Here is a 22,639-nt window from a genome sequence, read left to right as displayed (position 1 = left end):
GACTACAGCAAAAAAAAAATAAGGGAAGAAATGAAGGTTACACTAAATGAAATAAAGAAAAATCTACAGGGAGCCAACCATTGGAGAGAATGAAGCTAAGAGTCAAATGAATGTTTTGGAACACCAGGAAGGAAAAAGCATTTAATCAGTACAGCAGGGGAAAAAATTAAAAAATTAAAATATAAAATGAAAACAATGAGGATAGGCTTAGGAACCTCTGGGACAACTTTAAACATACCAATATCTGAATGATATGGGTGCCAGAATGAGAAGAGGAAGAGCTAGGAATTGAAAATTTATTTGAAAAAATAATGACAGAAAACTTCCCTAATTTGGTGAAGGAAACAGACATACAAGTCTAGGAAGCACAGAGAGTCCCAAACAAGTTGGACCCAAAGAGGAACACACCAAGACACAAGACACATCATAATTAAAATGGCAAAGGTTAAAGATAAATAGAGAATATGAAAAGCAACACGAGAAAATCAGAGCTAACGAACGGAAGAGTTCCCTTAAGACTGCCAGCTGATTTCTCAAAATAAGCTTTGCAGGCTAGAAGGGACTGGCAAGAAGTATTCAAAATGATGAAAAGCAAAGACCTACATCCTAGATTACTCTATCCAGCAAAGCTATCATTTAGAATGGAAGGGCAGATAAAGTGCTTTCCAGACAAGGTAAAGCTAAAGGAGTTCATCATCACCAAACCATTATTACATATAATGTTAAAGGAACTTATTTAAGAAAAAGATCAAAACCATGAACATGAAAAAAGGCAATAAATTCATAACTATCAACAGCTGAACATGAAGAAAATATAAAGTAAAAAAAGAAGGAAACAACCAGAATGGGAACAGGATCATAGGTATGGAGATCATTTGGAGGGTTATCAGCTGGGAAGGGAACAGGGGATAATGGGGGAAATGGTGCAGGGATTAAGAAGCACAATTTGTAGTAACAAAATAGACAGAGGATGTTAAGAATAGTATAGGAAATGGAGAAGCCAAAGAACTTACATGCATTACCCATGGACATGAACTAAGGGGAAGATTGCAGGAGGGGAGGGTAGTACAGGGTAGAAGGGTCAAAGGGAAAAAATTGGGACAACTGTAATAGTATAATCAATAAAATATACTTTATAAAAAAGAAAGTGCTAAGAACTTAAAGTGATTTAATTATTGTGAAAGGACTTAGAAAAAGGTATTTATCATTTGAATAGTTTCAGGTAAAGTTGATGTTTCCCCTCCAAGTAATAAGTGCCATTTGTACTTCAAAAAATTCTACCCCTCAATCAACTGTAGGCTAGCTGTTTAATAATATGTATATAAGTATTTCCTATATTTTTCCTAATAGCTATAAAACTCTTCCATTACTTTTGCCCTCAAATAAATGATCCAGATTATGAAATGTTTACTATGGCTAAGTCTTAGATACTAGTTACTCTTAACAACTTAGATCTCTTTCTTAATTCACTGTCCTACTCAATATAACAAATTCACTTATTCAGAGACCACTAAATAATCTTGTTAAAGGTTAATCTGATCACAATCATCTGGCCAATTATAGTTTCATTTTGTGTAATTACAATGCTCATATGCTTCTTGGCAAGGACTGAATAGGGCACTGAAAGACAATGACAAATCACAGTGGTTTATTATTTCCAGGAATTAAAAGACAAGTATGTCCTGGCATTGTACTCAGAATTGACATGCCTGTTAGTAAATATTGAACATCATCAACAGAGGTTCATACGAAACATGATAGAGATGCTGAAGAAAAGATTTTTTAAAAGATTTTATTTATTTATTTTTAGAGAGAGGGGAAGGGAAGGTGAGAGAAAGGGAGACAAACATCAATGTGTGGTTGCCTCTTGCACATCCCCTCCTGGGGACCTGGCCTGCAACCAAGGCATATGCCCTAGACTGGGAAATGAACCAGTGACCCTTTGGTTCTCAGGACGGAACTAAATCCACTGGCCACACTGGCCAGGGCAAGATTTTTTTAAATTATGTTTTATTGATTATGCTTGACCATTGTCCCAATTTCCCCCTTTGTACTCCTCCACACAGCATGCCCCACTCCCTCAGACAATCCCCACACCATTGCTTGTTTGTTGTTTTAATTTCTCCAATCATTTTAATAATATTCTCATTTCTATAACATTCCAAGTCATTATGACCGGAAGTGACATCAGCAACATACTTATATTCCTCTATTAGCCCAAGGTATTTTTTTAAATATATTTACTGATTATGCTATTACTGTTGTCCCATTTCCCCCCCCTTCACTCCACTCCATCCTGCCCTCCCTCTCCCTCCCACATCCCCCCCCTATAGTTCATGTCCATGGGTCATACTTATAAGTTCTTTGGCTTCTACATTTCCTACACTATTCTTACCCTCCCCCTGTCTATTTTCTACCTATCATTTATGCTACTTATTCTCTGTATCTTTCCCCCCTCTCCCCCTCCCACTCCCCTGTTGATAACCCTCCATGTGATTTCCATTTCTGTGGTTCTGTTCCTGTTCTAGTTGTTGGCTTAGTTTGCTTTTGTTTTTGTTTTAGGTGTGGTTGTTAATAACTGTGAGTTTGCTGTCATTTTTACTGTTCATGTTTTTTATCTTCTTTTTCTTAGATAAGTCCCTTTAACATTTCATATAGTAAGGGCTTGGTGATGATGAACTCCTTGAACTTGACCTTATCTGAGAAGCACTTCATCTTCCCTTCCATTCTAAATGATATCTTTGCTGGATACAGTAATCTTGGATGTAGGTCCTTGCCTTTCCTGACTTTCCTGACTTCTTTCCAGCCCCTTCTTGCCTGTAAGATTTCTTTTGAGAAATCAGCTGACACTCTTACGGGAACTCCTTTGTAGGTAACTGTGTCCTTTTCTCTTGCTGCTTCTAAGATTCTCTCCTTCTGTTTCATCTTGGGGAATGTTATTATGATGTGCCTTGGTGTGTTCCTCCTTGGGTCCAGCTTCTTTGGGACTCTCTGAGCTTAGTGGACTTCCTGGAAGTCTATTTCCTTTGCCAAATTAGGGAAGTTCTCCTTCATTATTTGTTCAAATAAGTTTTCAATTTTTTGTTCTTCCTCTTCTCCTTCTGGTACCCATATAATTCAGATGTTGGAACGTTTAAAGATGTCCTGGAGGTTCCTAAGCCTCTCCTTATTTTTTCAAATTCTTGTTTCATCATTCTTTTCCGGTTGGATGTTTTTTTCTTCCTTCTGGACCATCCTTCCTCCTGTTGATTTGAGTCCCAGTTTTCTTCCCATCACTATTGGTTCCCTGTACATTTTCCTTTGTTTCTCTTAGCATAGCCTTCATTTTTTTCATCTAATTTGCAACCAAATTCAACCAATTCTGTGAGCATCCTGACTACCAGTGTTTTGAACTGTGCATCTGATAGGTTGGCTATCTCTTTGTTGCTTAGTTGTATTTTTTCTGGAGTTTTAATCTGTTCTTTCATTTGGGCCATTTTTTCTGTCTTGGTGTGCCTGTTACATAAAGGGGCAGAGGCTTAGGTGTTCACCAGGGCAGGGTATAACTGGTGGCTATACTATGATGCTGTATGTGGGGGGTGCGCCAAGAGGGAGCAATGGCACTTGCTCCACTCTCTGCCGGGTTTCAGTCACTCCCTCTGCTACCCACAATCAAACTGGGTCCCTCTAGTGCTGATTCCCAGGTGAGCAGATTGGCTTGTGCATGCTCTAGGCCCCTGTGGGTCTCTCCAATCACCTCTCCTGTGAGGCTGTGAGTCTCTCCCACTGCTGCCTCAACCCCCAGGGGTGTTTTCACTCAGAGGTTTGAGGCTTTATTTCCCCCACTGGAGCCCTGGGGTGCGGGGTCTGCTTCACTCCTCCGCCATTCTTCCCGGATCATCTATGTGCAAATGTGGGGCTGCGGGGTCTGCTAGCTGTTGCACTGCCTGCCCTGTTCCACAATCCGCCACCTTGCTGGGTCTGCCAGCCGCCATGTTGCTGCGAGTCCTCTCTGCTCCCACTGCCCATCTCTGACCCTCCTACCAGTCTGGATGAATATTTCTTCTTTATCTCCTTGGTTGTCAAACTTCCGTGGGGTTTGATTTTCTGTCAGTTCTGGTTGGTTTTTGTTTTTAAATTGTTGTTGTCCTTCTTTTGGTTGTGTGAGGAGGTACAGTGTGTCTACCTATGCCTCCATCTTGGCCGGAAGCCCCCCACACCATTTTTAATGTGCATGGGTCATGCATAAGTTCTTTGGCTATTCTATTTCCTTACTGTACTTTACATCCCCATGGCTATTCTGCAACTACCTAGTTGTGCTTCTTAATCCCATTACCTCTTCACTCAATCCCCCATTCCCCCTTCCCATTTGTGAAAAATCAAATTGACTTTCATATCCATGATTCTGTCCCTGTTCATTTTGTTTGCTTAATTTATTTTTGGATTCAATCGTTGATAGATATATACTTATTGACATTTTATTGCTCATAATTTTGATCTTCTTTTTCTTAAGTCCCTTTAACATTTTATATAATAATGGTTTGGTGATGATAAACTCCTTTAGTTTTATCTTGTCTGGGAAGACCATCTTCCCTTCAATTCTAAATGATTGTTTTTCTGAACAGAGCAATCTTGGCTGTAGGTCCCTGGTTTTCATGACTTTGAATATCTCTTGCCAATCTATTCTAGCCTGCAAAGTTTCTTTTGTGAAGTCAACTGACAGTCACAGAATTGCCCTTAGGTAACTAACTGCTTTTCTCTTCTTTTCTCTTGCTACTTTTAAGATTCTCTGTCTTTAAACTTTAGCATTTTGATTATGATGTGTCTTGGTGTGGGATTCTTTGCCTCTATTTTGTTTGGGACCCTCTGTGCTTCCTGGACTTGCATGTCTATTTCCTTGAACAAATTAGATAAATTTTCTTTCATTATTTTTTCAAATAGATTTCCAATATTTTGCTCCTTATCTTCTCCTTCTGGAACCCTTATGATGCAAATGTTGTAATCTTGAAGTTGTCCCAGAGGCTGCATCTACTATCATTATTTTTGGACGATTCTTTTTTCTTGTTGTTCTCATCGGTTGTTTGTTTCCTTATGTTTCTTTTTTTTAATTTTTATTGTTATTCAGTTACAATTGTATGCCTTTTCTCCCCATCCCTCCACCCCACCCCAGCTGAACCCACCTCCCTCCCCCACCTCCACCCTCCCCCTTGATTTTGTCCATGTGTCCTTTATAGTAGTTCCTGTAATCCCCTCTTCCCACTGTCCCCACCCCACTCCCCTCTGGCTATTGTTAGATTGTTCTTAACTTCAATGTCTCTGGTTATATTTTGTTTGCTTTTTTCTTCTATTGATTATGTTCCAGTTAAAGGTGAGATCATATGGTATTTGTCCCTCACCGCCTGGCTTTTTTCACTTAGCATAATGCTCTCCAGTTCCATCCATGCTGTTGCAAAGGGTATAAGCTCCTTCTTTCTTTCTGCTGCGTAGAACTCCATTGTGTAAATATACCATAGTTTTTGGATCCACTCGTTTGCTGATGGGCACTTAGGTTGCTTCCAGTACTTGGCTATTGTAAATTGTGCTGCTATGAACATTGGGGTGCACAGGTTCTTTTGGATTGGTGTTTCAGTGTTCTTAGGGTATAATCCCAGCAGCGGAATTGCTGGGTCAAAGGGCAGTTCTATTTTTAGTTTTTGGAGGAAATTCCATACTGTTTTCCACAGTGGCCTCACCAGTCTGCATTCCCACCAACGGTGCACTAGGGTTCCCTTTTCTCCACATCCTCTCCAACATTTGTTTGTGGATTTGTTTATGTTGGTCACTCTGACTGGTGTGAGATGGTACCCCATTGTGGTTTTAATTTGCATCTCTCTGATGGCTAGTGATGCTGAGCATCTTTTCATATGTCTCTGGGCCCTCTGTATGTCTTCCTTGGGAAGTGTCTGTTCAAGTCCTTTGCCCATTTTTTCATTGGGTTGTTTATCTTCCTGGAGTGGAGTCGTGCAATAATTGCTTTGATTGTCAGCTTCATCCAATCTACTGTTGTTTCCCTGTAAATTGTTCTTCATTTCAATTAATGTATTTTTTGCTCCTAACTGGATCTCTTTATGCTGGTGAGGTCCTCACTAAGTTCCTTGAACATCCTTATAACCAGTGTTTTGATCTCTGCAATTAATAGATTGCTTTACCCCCATTTTGTTTAGTTCTTTTTCTGGAGTTTTGATCTGTTCTTTCATTTGGACCACATTTCTTTGTCTCCCCATTTTAGCAGCTTCCGTGCATTTGTTTCTATGTATGAGGTAGAGCTTCTATGAGTCCCTGCCTTGGTAGCATGGCCTAATATAGTAGGTGTCCTTTAGGGTCCAATAGCACAATCTCCCCTATCATCCAAGCTGGGTAGTCTAGGTGTATTCTTCTTGTAGACTGAATACACCCTCCTGTTGTAGTTGAGCCTTTATTGCTCTTGTCAGGTCAATGGGAGGGATTTACCCAGGCCAGTCATCGGCAAGTAGTGGCTGTGATCACTGACCACCAACCACTGTCCTCTGTGGAGGATCAGCTTTGTGGGGCCAGGGTTGTGGTGCTCTCATGTAGTCTGAAGTTGTCCACAGGGAACAAAGGGTCTGGGGTTTCCCAGGTGGTATAAGCCAAGGTCATCCTCCACATGTGTCTGACTTGGGCCACCTTGCCTGAGCTATAAAGCAATTTTAGGTGGCTGCTACTTGTGCTGGGCTTGAATATGCCCAGGTGAAGCCAAGCTGTGAATATAGGCTAGTTGCTGCTAGCCCCGGGCCAGGGGCCACTTAGCAAGAGGTACAGAGGCTGAGGGCTTACTGAAGCTGTCTGTTGCTTATTTGAGAGGATTTAGGAAGTTGTGAAGCATGAACCAAGACCAGCCATTCATATGGAAAAGCAGCTTCAGTGGGCCCATAATTTGAGTGGGACAGAATTTCTACAGATATCCAGGGTGGGGCAAACAGTGTTAGCCAGGTTGATGGAGTCTCAGCTATGGAACCCACTTGCTGGCTCTGGCTCTCTGGGGGGAGGGTTCAGAAAAGGGACAATGCCTTCTTCCCTTTTGGTGTGGGAGAAAGCTGTCCCCAGCTCTCGCTTTGAGGCCAGACACTTCAGTTTCTTGCCGTATTCCACTAGTGCCTTTCAAGCTGCTACCCCATGCTGGAGTTCCAAGGGAGTGAGTCTGAAACACTCTTTGCATGGGTTCTTTAAGAGGAACTGCTTGCGACTACAGAGGTTTCTTCACCAACTCAATCCCCACTGGTTTTTGCAGCCAGAAGTTATGGGGAATTATCTTCTTGGCTCTGGAATCCTGGGCTGGGGAGACTTGTGTGGGGCTGGGGCTGCTTGTTCCCGAGATATCCTTCTTGAATATTTATCCACCACACATGGATGTGGGACCAGCATATCTGCTGGTCTGGATGGATGTAGTTTCTTTAATTCCATAGTTGTGAGGTTCCCATTCAACTCAATTTCTGACAGTTCTGAGTGATGGTTGTTCTATATTTTAGTTGTAATTTTGATGTGGTTGTGCGAGTGTTTACCTATGCTCCCATCTTGACTTGAAGTCCCTGAAGAAAAGATGTAATAATACAAATTGGATTAATAATGATGGGAACATTATTTTGTTATTTTTCCAGACAACATTAACATTCCAGGTTATGGAACTCTCTTCCTGTCTTTATCTAGGCAACTTCATCTTTGTGCCTTTAGGTTTCTCATCAGGTTACTAAAGATAATAATGCCTACATCATAGATTTGCATAAGGCTCTAATAAAATAGCATGTGTTACTGTTAGTAATCTTCATAGCTCCACATAAGGTTTAATTCTTATGATTGTTAAAGCCTTCCACAAAAGACAATATAATAAAATAGAAAAAGAATAAAAGTTTACAGTTTAGTTTTGTTTTCTTGGCCATTCTCTAGCCACATGAATATGGTAGTATCAATGAACATTTGTAATCTTCCCTAACTCAGATGATCAAATGACGATATTTTGGAGATTTTTTTAACTTTAACCTCACTTTATATTTGTATTTTTTTATTAAAAATAATTGTAATTGCTGGGTGACAGAAAGACCTGTCATTACCTACTGTTGGTTGAATCATTCTAAAGGGATACCCAGTAGGAAAAGACTGTGACAATTTTATGAATTGATTATGCTTTCTTTTTGTTCTGCAGTGCAAATGCTGGCCTGGATTCCAACTGAAGGATGATGGTAAAACTTGTGTAGACGTTGATGAATGTTCTACAGGCTTTCCATGTAGCCAGCAATGCATTAATACATATGGGACCTACAAATGCCTCTGTACAGATGGGTATGAAATACAACCTGATAACCCAAATGGCTGCAAATCACTTTCAGGTATGGATTTGAACTTGTCCACAGATCAACTTCCGTTACATGTATGGATCCTGCATTTTCTAGCCATTTTTACTGAATTTATTCCTTCTTGCTATATCTTAGAAATCAACATTCTTCTCTATGTACCTTGATGTGGGGTTCTGTCATTCTGATTTTGTGTATTGTCTATGAACTGCTCTGTTTGTAATAATACTGCATTATGGCCTTGTAAATTATTAAGTGTTTTTTTATTATGCTTTTAAAAAAATTTTTGAGAATGCTCACAAGTAACAAGATCTATTGCTAGCATTGCCTCATCCTAAATCACAGGTTTTTAAGAGAAGGCTTGGTCTAGATTGTTAAAAAGCCTAGGGTGTCAGTGTTCTAATAGTTTTCCTTCTTCCCTATACCACACACCCTCATGCATGTCAAGAACAACTGATCGATGATAACAATGGTAATAATGATAAAACAATAAATCAGCTATATAAGAACATTTGAATTGTTCCAGTGATTCAGCAAATACTAAACTTCTGTTTGTTCCAAATAGTGTGATTGTTTGTAAGTTAGAAAATTAAATAAAACATGACCCATAATTTTAAAAATATTATAATTTATTACAGAAGAGTATCACACATATTAAAATAGTGCAAAGTGATATAAAATAATGACTATTAAAATGGGCAAAAAATGGTATGTAATGTATCTCTGCCCCCTTACTTTGATTTGATGGTAATGAATCAAGTAACACTGCCAGTTTCTTTTATAGATGTGTGTTGGTGACAACATTTAAAACATTAGATGTTTTGTCATCTGCTTTCATGAAATAAGTACCAGGCATAGGAACATAAAAATTAGTTATTTAACTGGCTAAAGTTTGCGACTTTATAATAATAATAATGAGAAACAAATAATAGTTTTAATCCAAAAAGTAAGTGTTCTGAAGCATAAAATTTCCTGGAAAAGAGGCTAGACTTTTTCCAACGGTATTGATATATAATTGACATAGAACATTTTGTAACTTTTATTTGTACAATGATTTGATTTGATACACTTCCATATTTGCAATGATTATCACCATAGTGTTATTAAGACCTCCATCACTTCATATAATTACCATTTCTTTTTGTGGTGAGAACATTTAAGATTTACTCTCTTAGTGACTTTCAAGTATATGTTACTGTATTGTTTTCTATAATCATAATGTTGTACATTAGACGTCCAGAAATTATTCATCTTATAAGTGGAAGTTTGTACTCTTTTATCAGCATCTCCCTATTTCCCCCACCCCTCAGACACTGGTAACCAGCATTCTACTCTCTGTTTCAGAGAGATGTCATAAAGTATTTGACAAGTGATACTTTCAAATATTTTGTCAAAGCGATATCATAAAGTACTTGTCTTTTTTTGTCTGACTTATTTCACTTACCATAATGTCCTCAAAGACCATTTATGTTCTTGCAAAATGGCAGGGTTTTGTTCTTTCTCATGGCTGAGTTATAGTTATATGTGCGTATATCTAAAACTACATATATATGTATAACTGCATATATATGTGTATATATAGCTATATGTATATACAGAGCTATATACATAGTTGTATATATATAGTTATATATATATGAGTATATATGACCTATTTATTATCGATTTATCCATTGACAGACACTTAGGTCATTTCCATATCTTTGCTATTGTCTACAATGCTGCAATATCCAGGGAATGCAGATGTATCTTTGATACCCTATTTTTACTTCTTTTGGACCAAGAAGTGAGGTTGCTGGAACATATGGTACTTCTATTTTTAACTTTTTGAGGAATCCCCATATTGTTTTCCACAGTGACTGCATCAATTTACATTTCTGCCAACAATGTACAAGGATTCTCTTTCCTCCACATCCTTACTAATACTTGATATCTTTACTCATTTTGTTAGCCATTCTAACATTGTGGTTTTGATTTGCATTTCCCTAATGATTAGAACTTTTGCGTACCTTTTCATGTATCTTTGGCTATTTGTCTTCTTTGGAAAAAAGAAGACATATAAATCTGAAAAATCATTTCCTCTGATTTTTCAATTGAAAATTTTGTAACTAAGTTTTAGAAGTTCTTTACGTATTTTGGATTTGGATATTAACCCTTTATCAGACATAATGTACAAATATTTTCTCTCCTTCTGTAGAATGCTGTTTATTACATTAATTGTTTCTTTTTCTGTGCAGAAGCTTTTTGGGTTGACCTACTCCCATTTACTTATTTTTGCCTTTATTACTCATGTGTTTTGTGTCATACCTAAAAATAGTTACCAAGATCTGTATCAAGGAGTTATTTTTCCTATGTTTTCCTCTAGGAGTTTTATGGTTTAAATTCCTACATTTATGTTTAAGGAACAGAAGTGCTTAAGTATTGATGTAAAACACAACTTGTTGATTTCATATTTTTAAAAGTAGAACTATATTGCCAGGGATAACAAGGTATCCTCAACCTGAGAGCCGACTCTGTTGAATAGGGTTCTGGGTACCAGTTTAGGCTCAACCGAAAGACTGAGATGGTGAGGGCACTGCCATCGTTGAGAGAAGGGGATGTCCAGCAGGCGTGACATACGCTGCTAGTCCCTGGCAGTGTTTGCAAAACATGCATCATATATTTATTATGAAATTAAATGATAAGAGGAGGAAAGTAATAATTTTGAACATAAATTAAACCGGACAAAAACTCTATAACTACTAGAGCTTTACAATATAATTTACATTAAATTACACAAAATGACTACCTCTTATTGTTTTTATTTCTATTTTCTGTTGACATTAAATTTGCTTACTGGACAACTAAGTATATATATATATATCAATTTATCTTAGTAACAAAGCTGTTTGGAAAGAATTTGAACACATTTTTATTGGATTGATCTAGATTTATAATAATCATCAAGAATGTCATCAAATTGACTTTATTCTGATACAAAGTCAAATAAACGTACTATACAAAACTTTCTGAATATCTTTTATTTAAGAAATTGTTTTGTTTCCTAATAAATAGTGTTGAGGAAGCCAATCTAAAGGTTTAGAGAATCTTCCTATATGTGGAGCATGGTCAGGTGCTTATTATTATCTTTCCTAAATTTTAGGACGAATGAGATACTAAAACACTTTTGACAAACAATAAGAAGGAAACATAGATTATTAAAAGATTAAAAAAAACAGATTCATAGGGGAAAGTAAAATTAATAAGCAAAGATTATTGATACTGTACTTTATAAATTATTTAGGAGAAGTCCATAGGCAGATGAAAAAGTGCACAGGTGGGCAATGATACCCTTGGTTTACTCCAAAGTTATTCTGAGAGCATCAGGTAGGTTATTTGATTATCAAGAAAGAAATATTTGATTGTATGAAAGTTTAACTATACTTTAAGTTTCTAAGATTGCAGTAGTTTATCCTTTTATTAAAAGTTCATTTAAAAATCAGATTATAATAGCAGGCATTTCTACTAATTTCAAATAAATTAGATAATTTATTATTCAAGGGAAAGAGAGGGTTGGCATTTATAATTATCTTGATTTTCTGTACTGTCTGGGTATTTGCTGCCTTTTCATGTTATTATCAAGTGAAGTGCTTAGTGTGAGTCTTTTACATATAAATCTACTAGAGGCACTGCATTTGAATTTATAATACTTCAGAAGCAAAACAGAATGTAACCAGAGTTGAAAACCATGCACACAAAATGTCTAATATGTTTTTTTGTCTTGGTATTTAGATGAAGAACCCTTTCTAATTCTTGCTGATCATCATGAGATAAGAAAAATTAGCACAGATGGTTCCAACTACACCCTTTTAAAACAGGTATGAGATTCCCACAATGATTTCATTATATTAATTCTGAGTCCTTCAGATTTGTATTAGAGCCACAGAAATATCTCACAATTAGAATTTATGAAACAAATACATGTATGAATGTATGTGAGATTATCAAATATTTTTTTCATTTGAATTGTCCAGGTGACGCTCTGAAATTGTCTTATCACAAAGATAAAAGATGCAAGGTATACTTAGTGTAAGAGAAAGAATAGTTAGAGTAGAGAAAGCATAAAATTCTCTTTAACATATTTTGTGCATTAACCACATGTGATTTTCTCCCTTGTGTTTTTTTATTGCTCACACTATTACAGATGCCCCCCACTTTGCTCCCCTCTACCCAGCTCCCACATCCCCCCCACCAACCTGACCTTCACTACATTGTTGTTATCTGTGTCCATGGACTATGCATATATGCATGTTATTTGGCTAATCTCTTCCAGTTCCCCCATCCCCACCCCTCTGAGGGCTGTCAGTCTGTTCCATGTATCTATGCCTCTGGGATTTAAAAATAAATACCTTTTACAGAGTTCAAGTTTCTGTTCATAGAACCAGGAAGTAAATAAAACAAGATTGATGATATACAGCCTTTAAAATTTAGAATAAACAGAGGAGCAAAAGTATGATTATCACTTAGTTAAATGTTATGAGGCACGTATTTTCAGTGTTATTCTTTTTATCTCTTACCCCATCCCAAGACCCAAGAAAACCTTGACTTCTGTATATATTTGAAATCTATTGTCACAGTCTACTTATATATGTTATTTGATATGAAAAGATATAATTTCCATTTTATGGCAAAATGCAAAGCTGTGACTTACCTCAACTTTTTTTTCCCTTCTACTTTGCAGTGGAAATTGCATGAAATCAAAAAATTAAAACTAGAATGACTACTACATGGACTAGAGAAATCACGTACAGTTAGTATAGCATACAGAGTCTGGCACAAATAATGCCCTTTTTTATTACAAAGTATTTTATTACAAAATCATAAGCGTGTAATTCTATAACATATGACTATCACACTCAAGCACACCATATGACATTTTAGGTGAAATATTCAAATTAAAACTAAAAATATTACATCCATATTATTACCCTACCAACCACACTCAAGTAGGCCTTACTTCTGCTGGACCCTGTATTTTTAATTGTCAGAAGTTATAGATTCTTTGGAATGATTTAGTTTGTATTTGTTCTGCTACAAATTTCTCTTGGCCCCAAACTGCATAACAATGGCATTCATATGTGAAAGCACCATCTAGAATAAGTGGCCAAAATAAGGGTGTTTTTTGTTGTGATATTTATGCCAGCATTAGGCTAGGCAAAGAAAGCCATTCATGGCAATTTTTCAGCGACACAAAAAATACTTAATTAAAATGATTTTTCCACCATAGTGATGGATTTCTTTATTGCTATCATTAGAATTTCATTCATTTTGCTTCAAGATTTAGTCTTATTTTAACTGTGAACATTCATTAGCAAGTGTGATATTGACTCTTCATAACAGAGTTAGAATTTTCCAGCTTCTCTCTAAGTTGCAAATTGGAAATAAAAAATTTGTATGAAAATCCAGATTTCTAGCTACCCAGCAAAAAAAAAAAAAAGGAAGGTGTCTCGGTGCTGAGATCACATACATGAATGGCCATAGTGCAAACTGTTTAGCAGCTGCTACTTTGACATAGAGCCCATGCTTTCCAAATCCTCAGAGACTCAAACTTGCCATGTGCCTGCCACATGTATCTCTATCTTGTTCATGGATGTCTCTTGCTCTTGAGTTTGGAATAGCCACCACCGTCCACTGAACTACACTGCCTCGCTTTCGAATTCTAAGCCATTAGGAGATTTAATAAAATATAAAATATTTTCATGTTTTCATAAAAACTAAACAGAAATATATTAAATTATAAAAATCAGACAACTACAGTTTAAGAGATAAATATTTCTAGGGAAAATGTTCAAGAGTATATAAATAACTGCTTTAAAGGGGAAAGTTTTTACTGGTCAGTCATTTTCTACATGATTTAACTTAATTGAATTATTTTTTTTCTATGCAGCCTAATTTTAAGCTTGTAGCAAAGATACAAAATATTTAAAAATATCTTTCTCTTGCAGTAAATCTGCATGCCCTCTCCGTACCTTCCAAGTTCAGTGTACCAGTCATTGATTTCCTTGTAGGGTCTCTGGAAAAAAGACATGTTGATTTTTTCTTTACTATATCGTTTATTGTTATATGTGTATATTATTTATTTGCCTTTGAATAATTATTTTTCATTAATTATTTTATTGATTGATTTTAGAGAAAGAGAGAGAATATTGATTTTGTTCTTCTACTTATTTATGCGTTCATTGGTTGATTCTTGTATGTGCTCGGATTGGGAATCAAACCCAGCCTTATCAGGCTTATTGGGAAAACACTAAGCAACTGAGTTGCCTGACCGTGGCAGAATGTATTTTTAAATTAAACGGGTTGGGTTACATTGGTTAATAAAAAGCATATGTTTCAAGTACACAATTCTATGATACACGATCTGTAGAGAGCATTGAGTGCCCGGGACCCAAAATCAAATTTTCTTTCATCAACTTTGACTCGACCCACTTTACTCTTTACTCCCCCTCCACCCCCTCCCTCTGGTAACCACCACACTGTTGTCTGTGTCTGTGAGTTTTTGTTTGTTTTCCTTGGTTGTTACTTTTAGTTTTATATTCCATATATGAATGAGATCATATGGCTCTTGCCTTTTCTGCCTTATTCCGCTTAGCATGCTTTTATCAAATCTATCCATGTTGTTTTGTGTGTGTGTTTTCAGCATTTCTCTCTTTCAGACTGTGCTATCTCAGAAAGTCCTCCCTTTCAGATACTCTTTAAAAGCTCAGCTGAACCACAAATCTAACTAATGTAGCAACACTTCATGAAAAGAAGTACAACAGAATTTCAACGGCACTCCTTGCTTCATTTTCCAACTCTGTGGCTCAGGACATTTCTTTTGATTTTTTTGTTGTCTTTTATAGCTAATATGTTATCAGAGATTGTTCTTAATGGAGCAAAATGATTCTTTTCCTCTATGCATCATTTAAGTCTGTTTTATATAACCAAACCACTTTAAAGCACGCTTTTGGGTAGCACTTTTTTTTCCTGGTGGAATAATTTTAAACTACTGCCAATCACCAGTACCTAAGTGAGGATGAATTTCAGATAAGTTTCTTAGTGTAGTGTTTACAAAAATAAAGAGGGAATGAGGAAGATGAGGAAGCTCACGAAGACTCTGAACACCTATGCTTTTGCACACCATCTGTTAATGGTGACCACTGAGTAAGGAAATAGAAACCCCAAAACTAAAGGTGAGTCTTACTGCCAGTTTTGACCACAGACAGTTTGAAAAATATCGTTTTTGTCAGGGACCATGTTTTTAACCATAACTCTGTCATTGCATTGTAGAAATACAGGGTCTCGCTCAAATAATGACCCTTTTTATTACCAAATTTTCATTACAAAATCATAAGCATATAATTCTATAACATAACAATAGCACACTCAAGCGCACCATATAACATTTTAGGTGAAATGTTCAAATTAAAACTATACATTATTACACCCATATTATTACCCTACCAACCACACTCAAGCAGGCCTTACTTCTGCCGGACCCCGTATTTAAGTTCTAGGCAATAGAAATTTTGTCTAATTACACAAAATGAGGTAGAAAACAAATGTAATTATCTCTCCACATTTTCTCTCAGTCAAAATAAATGAAAAGACAGCAACACTGTTGCCTTAATAATTTGGGGTTGGTTTGTATAGATGACTAGGAAGAAAGATTTACCCTAACAACTCAAGTTCTATTCTCCAGTATCATCAGGAACATTCTCAAGAAGTTTTGTAGCATAAAATTATAAAAACTGGTAGAATGTTTTTAACTTCTATAGTCTAAAACATAGTTATTGCTAGGGCAGCTATAACTTAAATTCTTATACAACATTTAGAAGATATACTTTAATAACATGAATTGTAGAAGTGGAAATTAATCAAGTAGCTTTCCAATAGGTTATCAGTTCAATACTAACAGTGCCTTTCATCCAGTAAACTTATACAGAAAACCAAAACACAATTTGCTAAACTAATCATTTGAATGAAAGAGTACAGATATTCAGCTATAGAAATGAAAGAAGCAAACAGGATTTTGATGAAACCCATTTTCAGCTAAGAAACCACTGGGATGACTCTAGTTTTTACACATTATTTTGACCACACCCATGGCTATTTTAATGCCCTTTGCTTATGATTCTACAAAGAGAACATTGAACCATTTTCTGTATGAATTAATAGTAAACTGTAGAAAAATGACAGGTTTGGTTATATATATATATATATATATATATATATATATATATATATATATCAGAATTCAGAGTTTCAATTTCTCTGTGTTTGCAGCTTTAATTTAGTAGAGTGGATTTACTAAATTTGGAATTGTATTTGTATTATATAAGTTGATTATTGTAAAGAAAGGGGATGATTTTTCCGTGATTGGGGATTGTGCGTAATTTTTGCTAAAGTTATAGACAAGTTCCTTTCTGCCTTTTCTCTATAAATCTCCAATTTATCGATCTCCAGCTGAATCGCAAGTCCATTACAGAAACTTAACTCATTTACTTTATTTACCTGATGAAAAAAAAAGCATTTGAATGTAAATAGAAAATCCTGTATCCTACTACTGTAATGAATTTATTAAATCTTCTATAGAACTTGGAATATGTTCAATGTATACTTAGAACCTCGATTGACTGCCAAAGTAACTTTTTAGATATGTATAGTTAAGTATATTTAGTTAAAGAGTCCTCCAGTTTTTAGCTTGTGAATATTTATTTTTAGTGAATCTTTTGATTCTGTGACTGGATATTAATTGAAGTTGTTTCTTTAGCATTTATAGTCATTATTTTGATTGGTAATGTCAGTAAGAAGTATATTTGCATTTACTTATCTGGTCATGATGAGGAATTTACAGAGTCATGTTTATTTCCTTGTGTCTCTTGCTTATGACCAATGGCATGAAATTCTGTGGTGTTAGCCTATCAGTGGTTATCTTTATCACCCAGAGCTGAAGAAAAGGAGATTGCTCACGTTAAGCCAAGTAGAAGCATATGATTTCACTATTTTAACACCATCACTACTAGAATATAGTCTTGTTAAGAGAAGAAAAAATCAGTATTTGCCAGGACATTCTCTAAATTGCTTCTATACATAGGCTATCCTTACTCTTGGAGATAGTTGAAAATACATAAAACCTGAATAGCAATAATTTATACTTGGCCTGACTTTCGTAAAGCACTAGGTAAATCTAAAGCAGCATTATTATTGTTATTACATTTTAAATTTTGAGAATGCATATGGAAACAAGTCATATATGGTAAACACTCCTTCCCCAAACCAAAGGAAAGCAAGTAAGAGAGCCTGTCTCCCTGAAGATGTCAACCCTTAACTATAGGACTAAAACTACTAGTAAATGACTCCTGTAGTTAAGTCTCCAATTTGAGCCTTAACTACAACTTTAGGGTGAATACTGATATAAGCAAGCTTACATCAGATATAAAGATATAGCAAAGATATTTTGGGGCTTTGCCAAGGGTCTGCCATATCAAATTAATTTTGGATCCATACAAATTTACGTATTAATAAACTATTCAGGCCTTAAAATGAGTTAGCACAACTGAAATTCTATTCCAAGCTTTATTAATCCATTAATCCTTTGGGGTAGTAAATCTATAAACCCTAAGAATAGCTCAGAATTAAACTAATCCCTCAGCAATCATCTGAGCAACCCAACATCTGAGAAGATTGCCGGATACTTTCGTACAGCACTCAGACAAAATCAGTCAAATAGCAGAATTGCTAAACCAAAGAGCTGTAACACTCGGAAACCAATCAGCGGAATTCATGTTCATTTTTGTTACCTGCTAAAAAATACATAACCATTCTGAAGTGAGGTTACTCCTCATATTTCCACCATATGGAATAAGAAGATATTGACTCTCCAGTTCCTTTTTGGTCAAATACTCACCTAGTTATAATTTTTAAATTCTAACACAGCTCTGTATTATTACCTAAGGAGACCTTGGAAGAATAAAAGATTTTTTTAAAGCCTATTTATCTTGTTGAGACAAAAGGTTTAAAGGAAAAATAAAATTTCTAAATCATCTTTTCTGATTTTAATCAGATGGCTATCCAGGGAACATCATAAATCATCAGAGATTTTTCCAGTTTAGATGTGTGCTCTTTTCTGGCTACTCCGCAGAACAGATAACAATGTCATCAAGTTCATATTTAATATTAACCTAAAATGAGACTGGTTTACTTTATGCCCCCCACAGCTAGGGTTTTTGTTTTGTTTATTCCCCTCAATGGCTATATACTTAAAGCATTAACTATAAACATTACTAAATTGTTGTGGTCTACTTGGAAAATATTTTCAAATAAATTACTCAACATCTTAAGTGTATGGTGGAGGAAGAATGTAAACATATGATGCTTTTAAAAGGATGTGATCTCAAATTCTATTTATTGTAATAAATACTATAATAACTACAAGTATTAGATGCAGAGTGAGATACTGACTCTTATAAACTCCTAAAATATTTAAAAATATTTTCTGTTAACTATTATTCAAACCCATTCTTTTTATTTTCAGGGGTTAAACAATGTTATTGCTATAGACTTTGATTACAGAGAAGAATTTATCTACTGGATTGATTCTAGCCGACCCAATGGCAGCCGCATAAATAGAATGTGTTTAAATGGAACTGATGTTAAGGTGAGTGATATTCCAACAATGGGATTATTAGATATTTTATTAGTGTGGTTGAATTAAATAGGAAATATTATTTGATGGTAATGGCACAACTCAGAATGTATTAGGTTGGTTTGAATTTTATAATGTAAATTAATACATATGTTAAATATGAAATATGAACTGTTATCCTTATATATCATTATAATGCTATTATTTGAACTAAGGTAAAAATAAAATTGAGTAGATAACATGTGAATCCTTATTCACAACCCTAGACTATGTGATGGAGGCTTTCAGCTTGAATGATGAGTGCCTCAGACTCAATTCTGTTAATTTGTATAAAAGAAAAAGTTAAGTCTGAGAATTTGTAATTGAAAAAAAATTATTAAATTATAGATTTAAATTATAGCACTATTAAAATTGATATAAATGGAAATAATTGAATGTATTTGTGTAGCATTATGAATGGTCACTTTTTAGATATGAGATCTTGGCACCATTTCTGTGTTATCTCAAGTTTCAAAATAAAATTATCTGCACTGTCTATATGCAGCAAAATTTATTGTAAGAAGTTTAAATTCAAGTAGTTAATCGTATTAATTGCTTAAACTCTTTCTAGCCATTAATTATATCATACAGACATTTTTGTTGGAAGGAATCAATATTGAAAATATTAATTATCTTGAAATATGTATATACAATGCCCAAACCACCAGCGGGTTGGGTTCTGGTAATTCAGAACAACTGAATTTAGTGATGTTTTATATGAAATATCAGTATATGATATAGAACAAAAAGATTCATTTTTTGTTTTATAATTCAGTTCTTTGGAATATATATAAAAACTGCAAAAGTTACATTACTCAAACTTGATTATATGTTATTATGACATTTGAATTTTTGGTTATCTTTATATTTTTGAAGATGCTTTAATATTTTTAAGGACATTAATTCCATAGTGCCTTGCCAATACTGATTCGTTATTACTTTAAAATATGTCATAACATAGGATGCATACTTCTTCCTTTGGGATTACTAATTCACTGATTTTCATTAAAATTGTCAAACATGGCAATTTTCCAAGTCTAATTTGGGAGGAGAAGAAAAGGGGTTGTGCAATTCAGTATAGTAAATTAATATTAATTGCTGGAAATGTTCATGTTGGCACTTTATGCATAACCTTTCTATTTACAGTTTTGGGAGAAAGATAACTATAAAATTCTATTAGTATTTTTTGTCTCTAACTATATTATTATTGACTTCTATACAACCCCAAGTTTCAATTACTTTTGTCACACAGTCCTCAAAGCACTGAGAACTCAGAAATAGCAGACATATAGATCAATAAATTTGAATTGCTTTATATTTGTACATAAAAAGCCTATATCCTTATTGTATTGGATATTGGCATGATTTGGAATTGAGCACATAGTTGCATGAGAATAGTTTTACTTCGCTTTGTTTAGGTTAGATTCTCGCTTGTATTTCTTTCTCTCCTGTAGTTGATCATTTACCTATGGCAAACACAGTTTGGGGAGTGGTAAATGCTATTGATATGTCGCCTAGAGCCTGTTAAGGATAAACTTTAGTGATTCTTGGTGTATGTGTGTGCGTGCATGTGGGTGTTTATGTGTGACAGAATTTATGCCCCTCTTTTCGAGAGGACATGTAAACTGAAACGGAAGTGGATTCAATAACCATGTAGCTGTCGGACAGCTGTTTTCAGATTAAGGTGTTTTTTCCTTAAACCCATATATAATTTCTAGGGGCCTGACTACATGTTAGGTAATTTCTCAGCCACAGGTAAATAATTTTATTAGCGTAAATTATTCTATGTTTTATGCTTATTTAAATTTCATTTCTAATATTTAAATAGAATTCTATATCTCTGCAAAAAGCAAGAATCAATTGCTCAGTTCTTATGCTAGGCATTTGCACTGTTAACTTTTTAAATCCTTATTTTGCTAGGTAGTGCATAACACAGCTGTCCCCAATGCGCTTGCTGTTGATTGGATTGGAAAAAACCTCTATTGGTCTGACACAGAAAAGAGGATCATTGAAGTATCCAAACTCAGTGGCTTATACCCTACTATACTCGTTAGCAAAAAGCTGAAGTTTCCCAGGGACCTGTCTTTAGATCCTCGAGCTGGGTTTGTAACAAATATTGAAAAATTTTAATTAAGAATTCAGACTTTGGATTACAATACATTCAATGTGGTAAATACTGTTCTGCAGGTTTTAACATAGAATCTGATGTAAAGTATAAATGTGTAGAATTTTATTTTGAGAAATAAGAAATAGAAATGTGATTATCACAATGAAATAAAATATTTAAATGATGGAATTTTGAAGCAAGCATATTTTAAAGCTTTAAACAAAACTCTTTCTTACTAATCAATAACTGTATTGTGGAAATAGATAAACAAAGAGATTTCTTTAATTTTAATGCTGTTACATCTTGGAGGAAAGGCAAATAAAGAATAAACCCTGGATCACATTTTGCATGTATGTGATAGTCACACATGGCTGATACAATTTGGGCCACACTTTAGAACAGGAGACGTAAGTAGTATCCATGGAGAGTAAATAACAAGGGGCTTTATGCATACATTCAAAAAATAGAGTAGGGGTATCGGGGAAGATTCATATTGCAGCTGTGGTTCATTTGCATTTTATTGTAAGAATTGTGAACGACTCATTGCAAGGGTGAAGGACACTTGTCTGGAGAACTCAGATGAGGGTTGAACAGACATTAATGTGTCAAAGCTGCTGGTGTATGTTCGCTGAAGTTCTCTAGATTGTGGCCATTTACTTTCAATTATGTTGTTTTGATAGGTAGAGAAGGCACACCTCTCCACGGTGTTTTACTCTATAATTTAGAGTGATTACATAGCCCAAAATGATCTCTGTAGAGGTTCAACCTACCCACCACACTTACTAAAATAACAAATTCAGAGAAAACTTTGATGTTTTAAAATAGGACGCATTCACAGTAGCAAGTATTACAATAACTGTAGTGCTCTAAATTTTCTGCTGCCTAAATTAATTTCAAATATGTTTCAACAAATCACTGCTTTTATCACACCATATGCAACCATTAGAATTTGCTTCTTGCTGATATATTGAGTCTTTTTTTTTGGTCACTTATATTTTTAATTTGCATAGTGATCATGTTGTAGTATATATTACAGCTTAATTTTAAAAATTAATTTGGTAAAAGCAGTATGTACTAGAGAAGACTTGTACTGTAAGTATTAGTCTGTTTCCATGATAATGTACAAGTTTTAACTTTAATAAAATTACATAACCATTTGTTACCTCTTAAAATATTTTCTCTACCATAGCAACAGACGTTTTGAAAGAGTGTCAATCCTATTTTAACTAAAAGTCATAAGAGAGTCTATTTTCTCCATGAGTTTCAAGATATAATGTTGAGATATACTAAATTTGGTTACCATCATCATTTATTTATAAGGATGTAAACAACTTAATTTCACTTGTATTTTATTAAAAGATACTTATTTTACTATGTCCAAACCACTGTCCTTTTCTGCTAAGTCAAGATGGCTAGTTTAGCTTCTCATTTTATACTATTCAAGATGCTTCATTTTCTAAATGAAAGAACCATTACCTGTCGATATTAATAATAGTCTTGTAG

At 35.0% G+C, this 22,639-nt stretch overlaps 1 protein-coding gene across 1 annotated transcript in view; it reads left to right on the top strand.

Annotated features, from left to right (window-relative positions):
• The window catches only part of LRP1B (LDL receptor related protein 1B), a 1,720,016-nt gene that overhangs the window by 1,477,305 nt on the left and 220,072 nt on the right, over nucleotides 1-22,639 (top strand). The window contains exons 58-61 of the mRNA XM_053919407.2: nucleotides 8,177-8,360; nucleotides 12,096-12,181; nucleotides 18,880-19,002; nucleotides 20,950-21,131. Of these exons, the coding sequence (XP_053775382.1) occupies nucleotides 8,177-8,360; nucleotides 12,096-12,181; nucleotides 18,880-19,002; nucleotides 20,950-21,131 (575 nt within the window). The remainder of the gene's footprint in view (nucleotides 1-8,176; nucleotides 8,361-12,095; nucleotides 12,182-18,879; nucleotides 19,003-20,949; nucleotides 21,132-22,639) is intronic.

Source organism: Desmodus rotundus, chromosome 2 (assembly GCF_022682495.2).
Source record: "Desmodus rotundus isolate HL8 chromosome 2, HLdesRot8A.1, whole genome shotgun sequence".
NCBI lineage: Eukaryota > Metazoa > Chordata > Mammalia > Chiroptera > Phyllostomidae > Desmodus > Desmodus rotundus.
The sequence above is the reverse complement of the archived record's forward strand: the minus strand, read 5'-3'. Positions and strand labels throughout refer to the sequence as shown.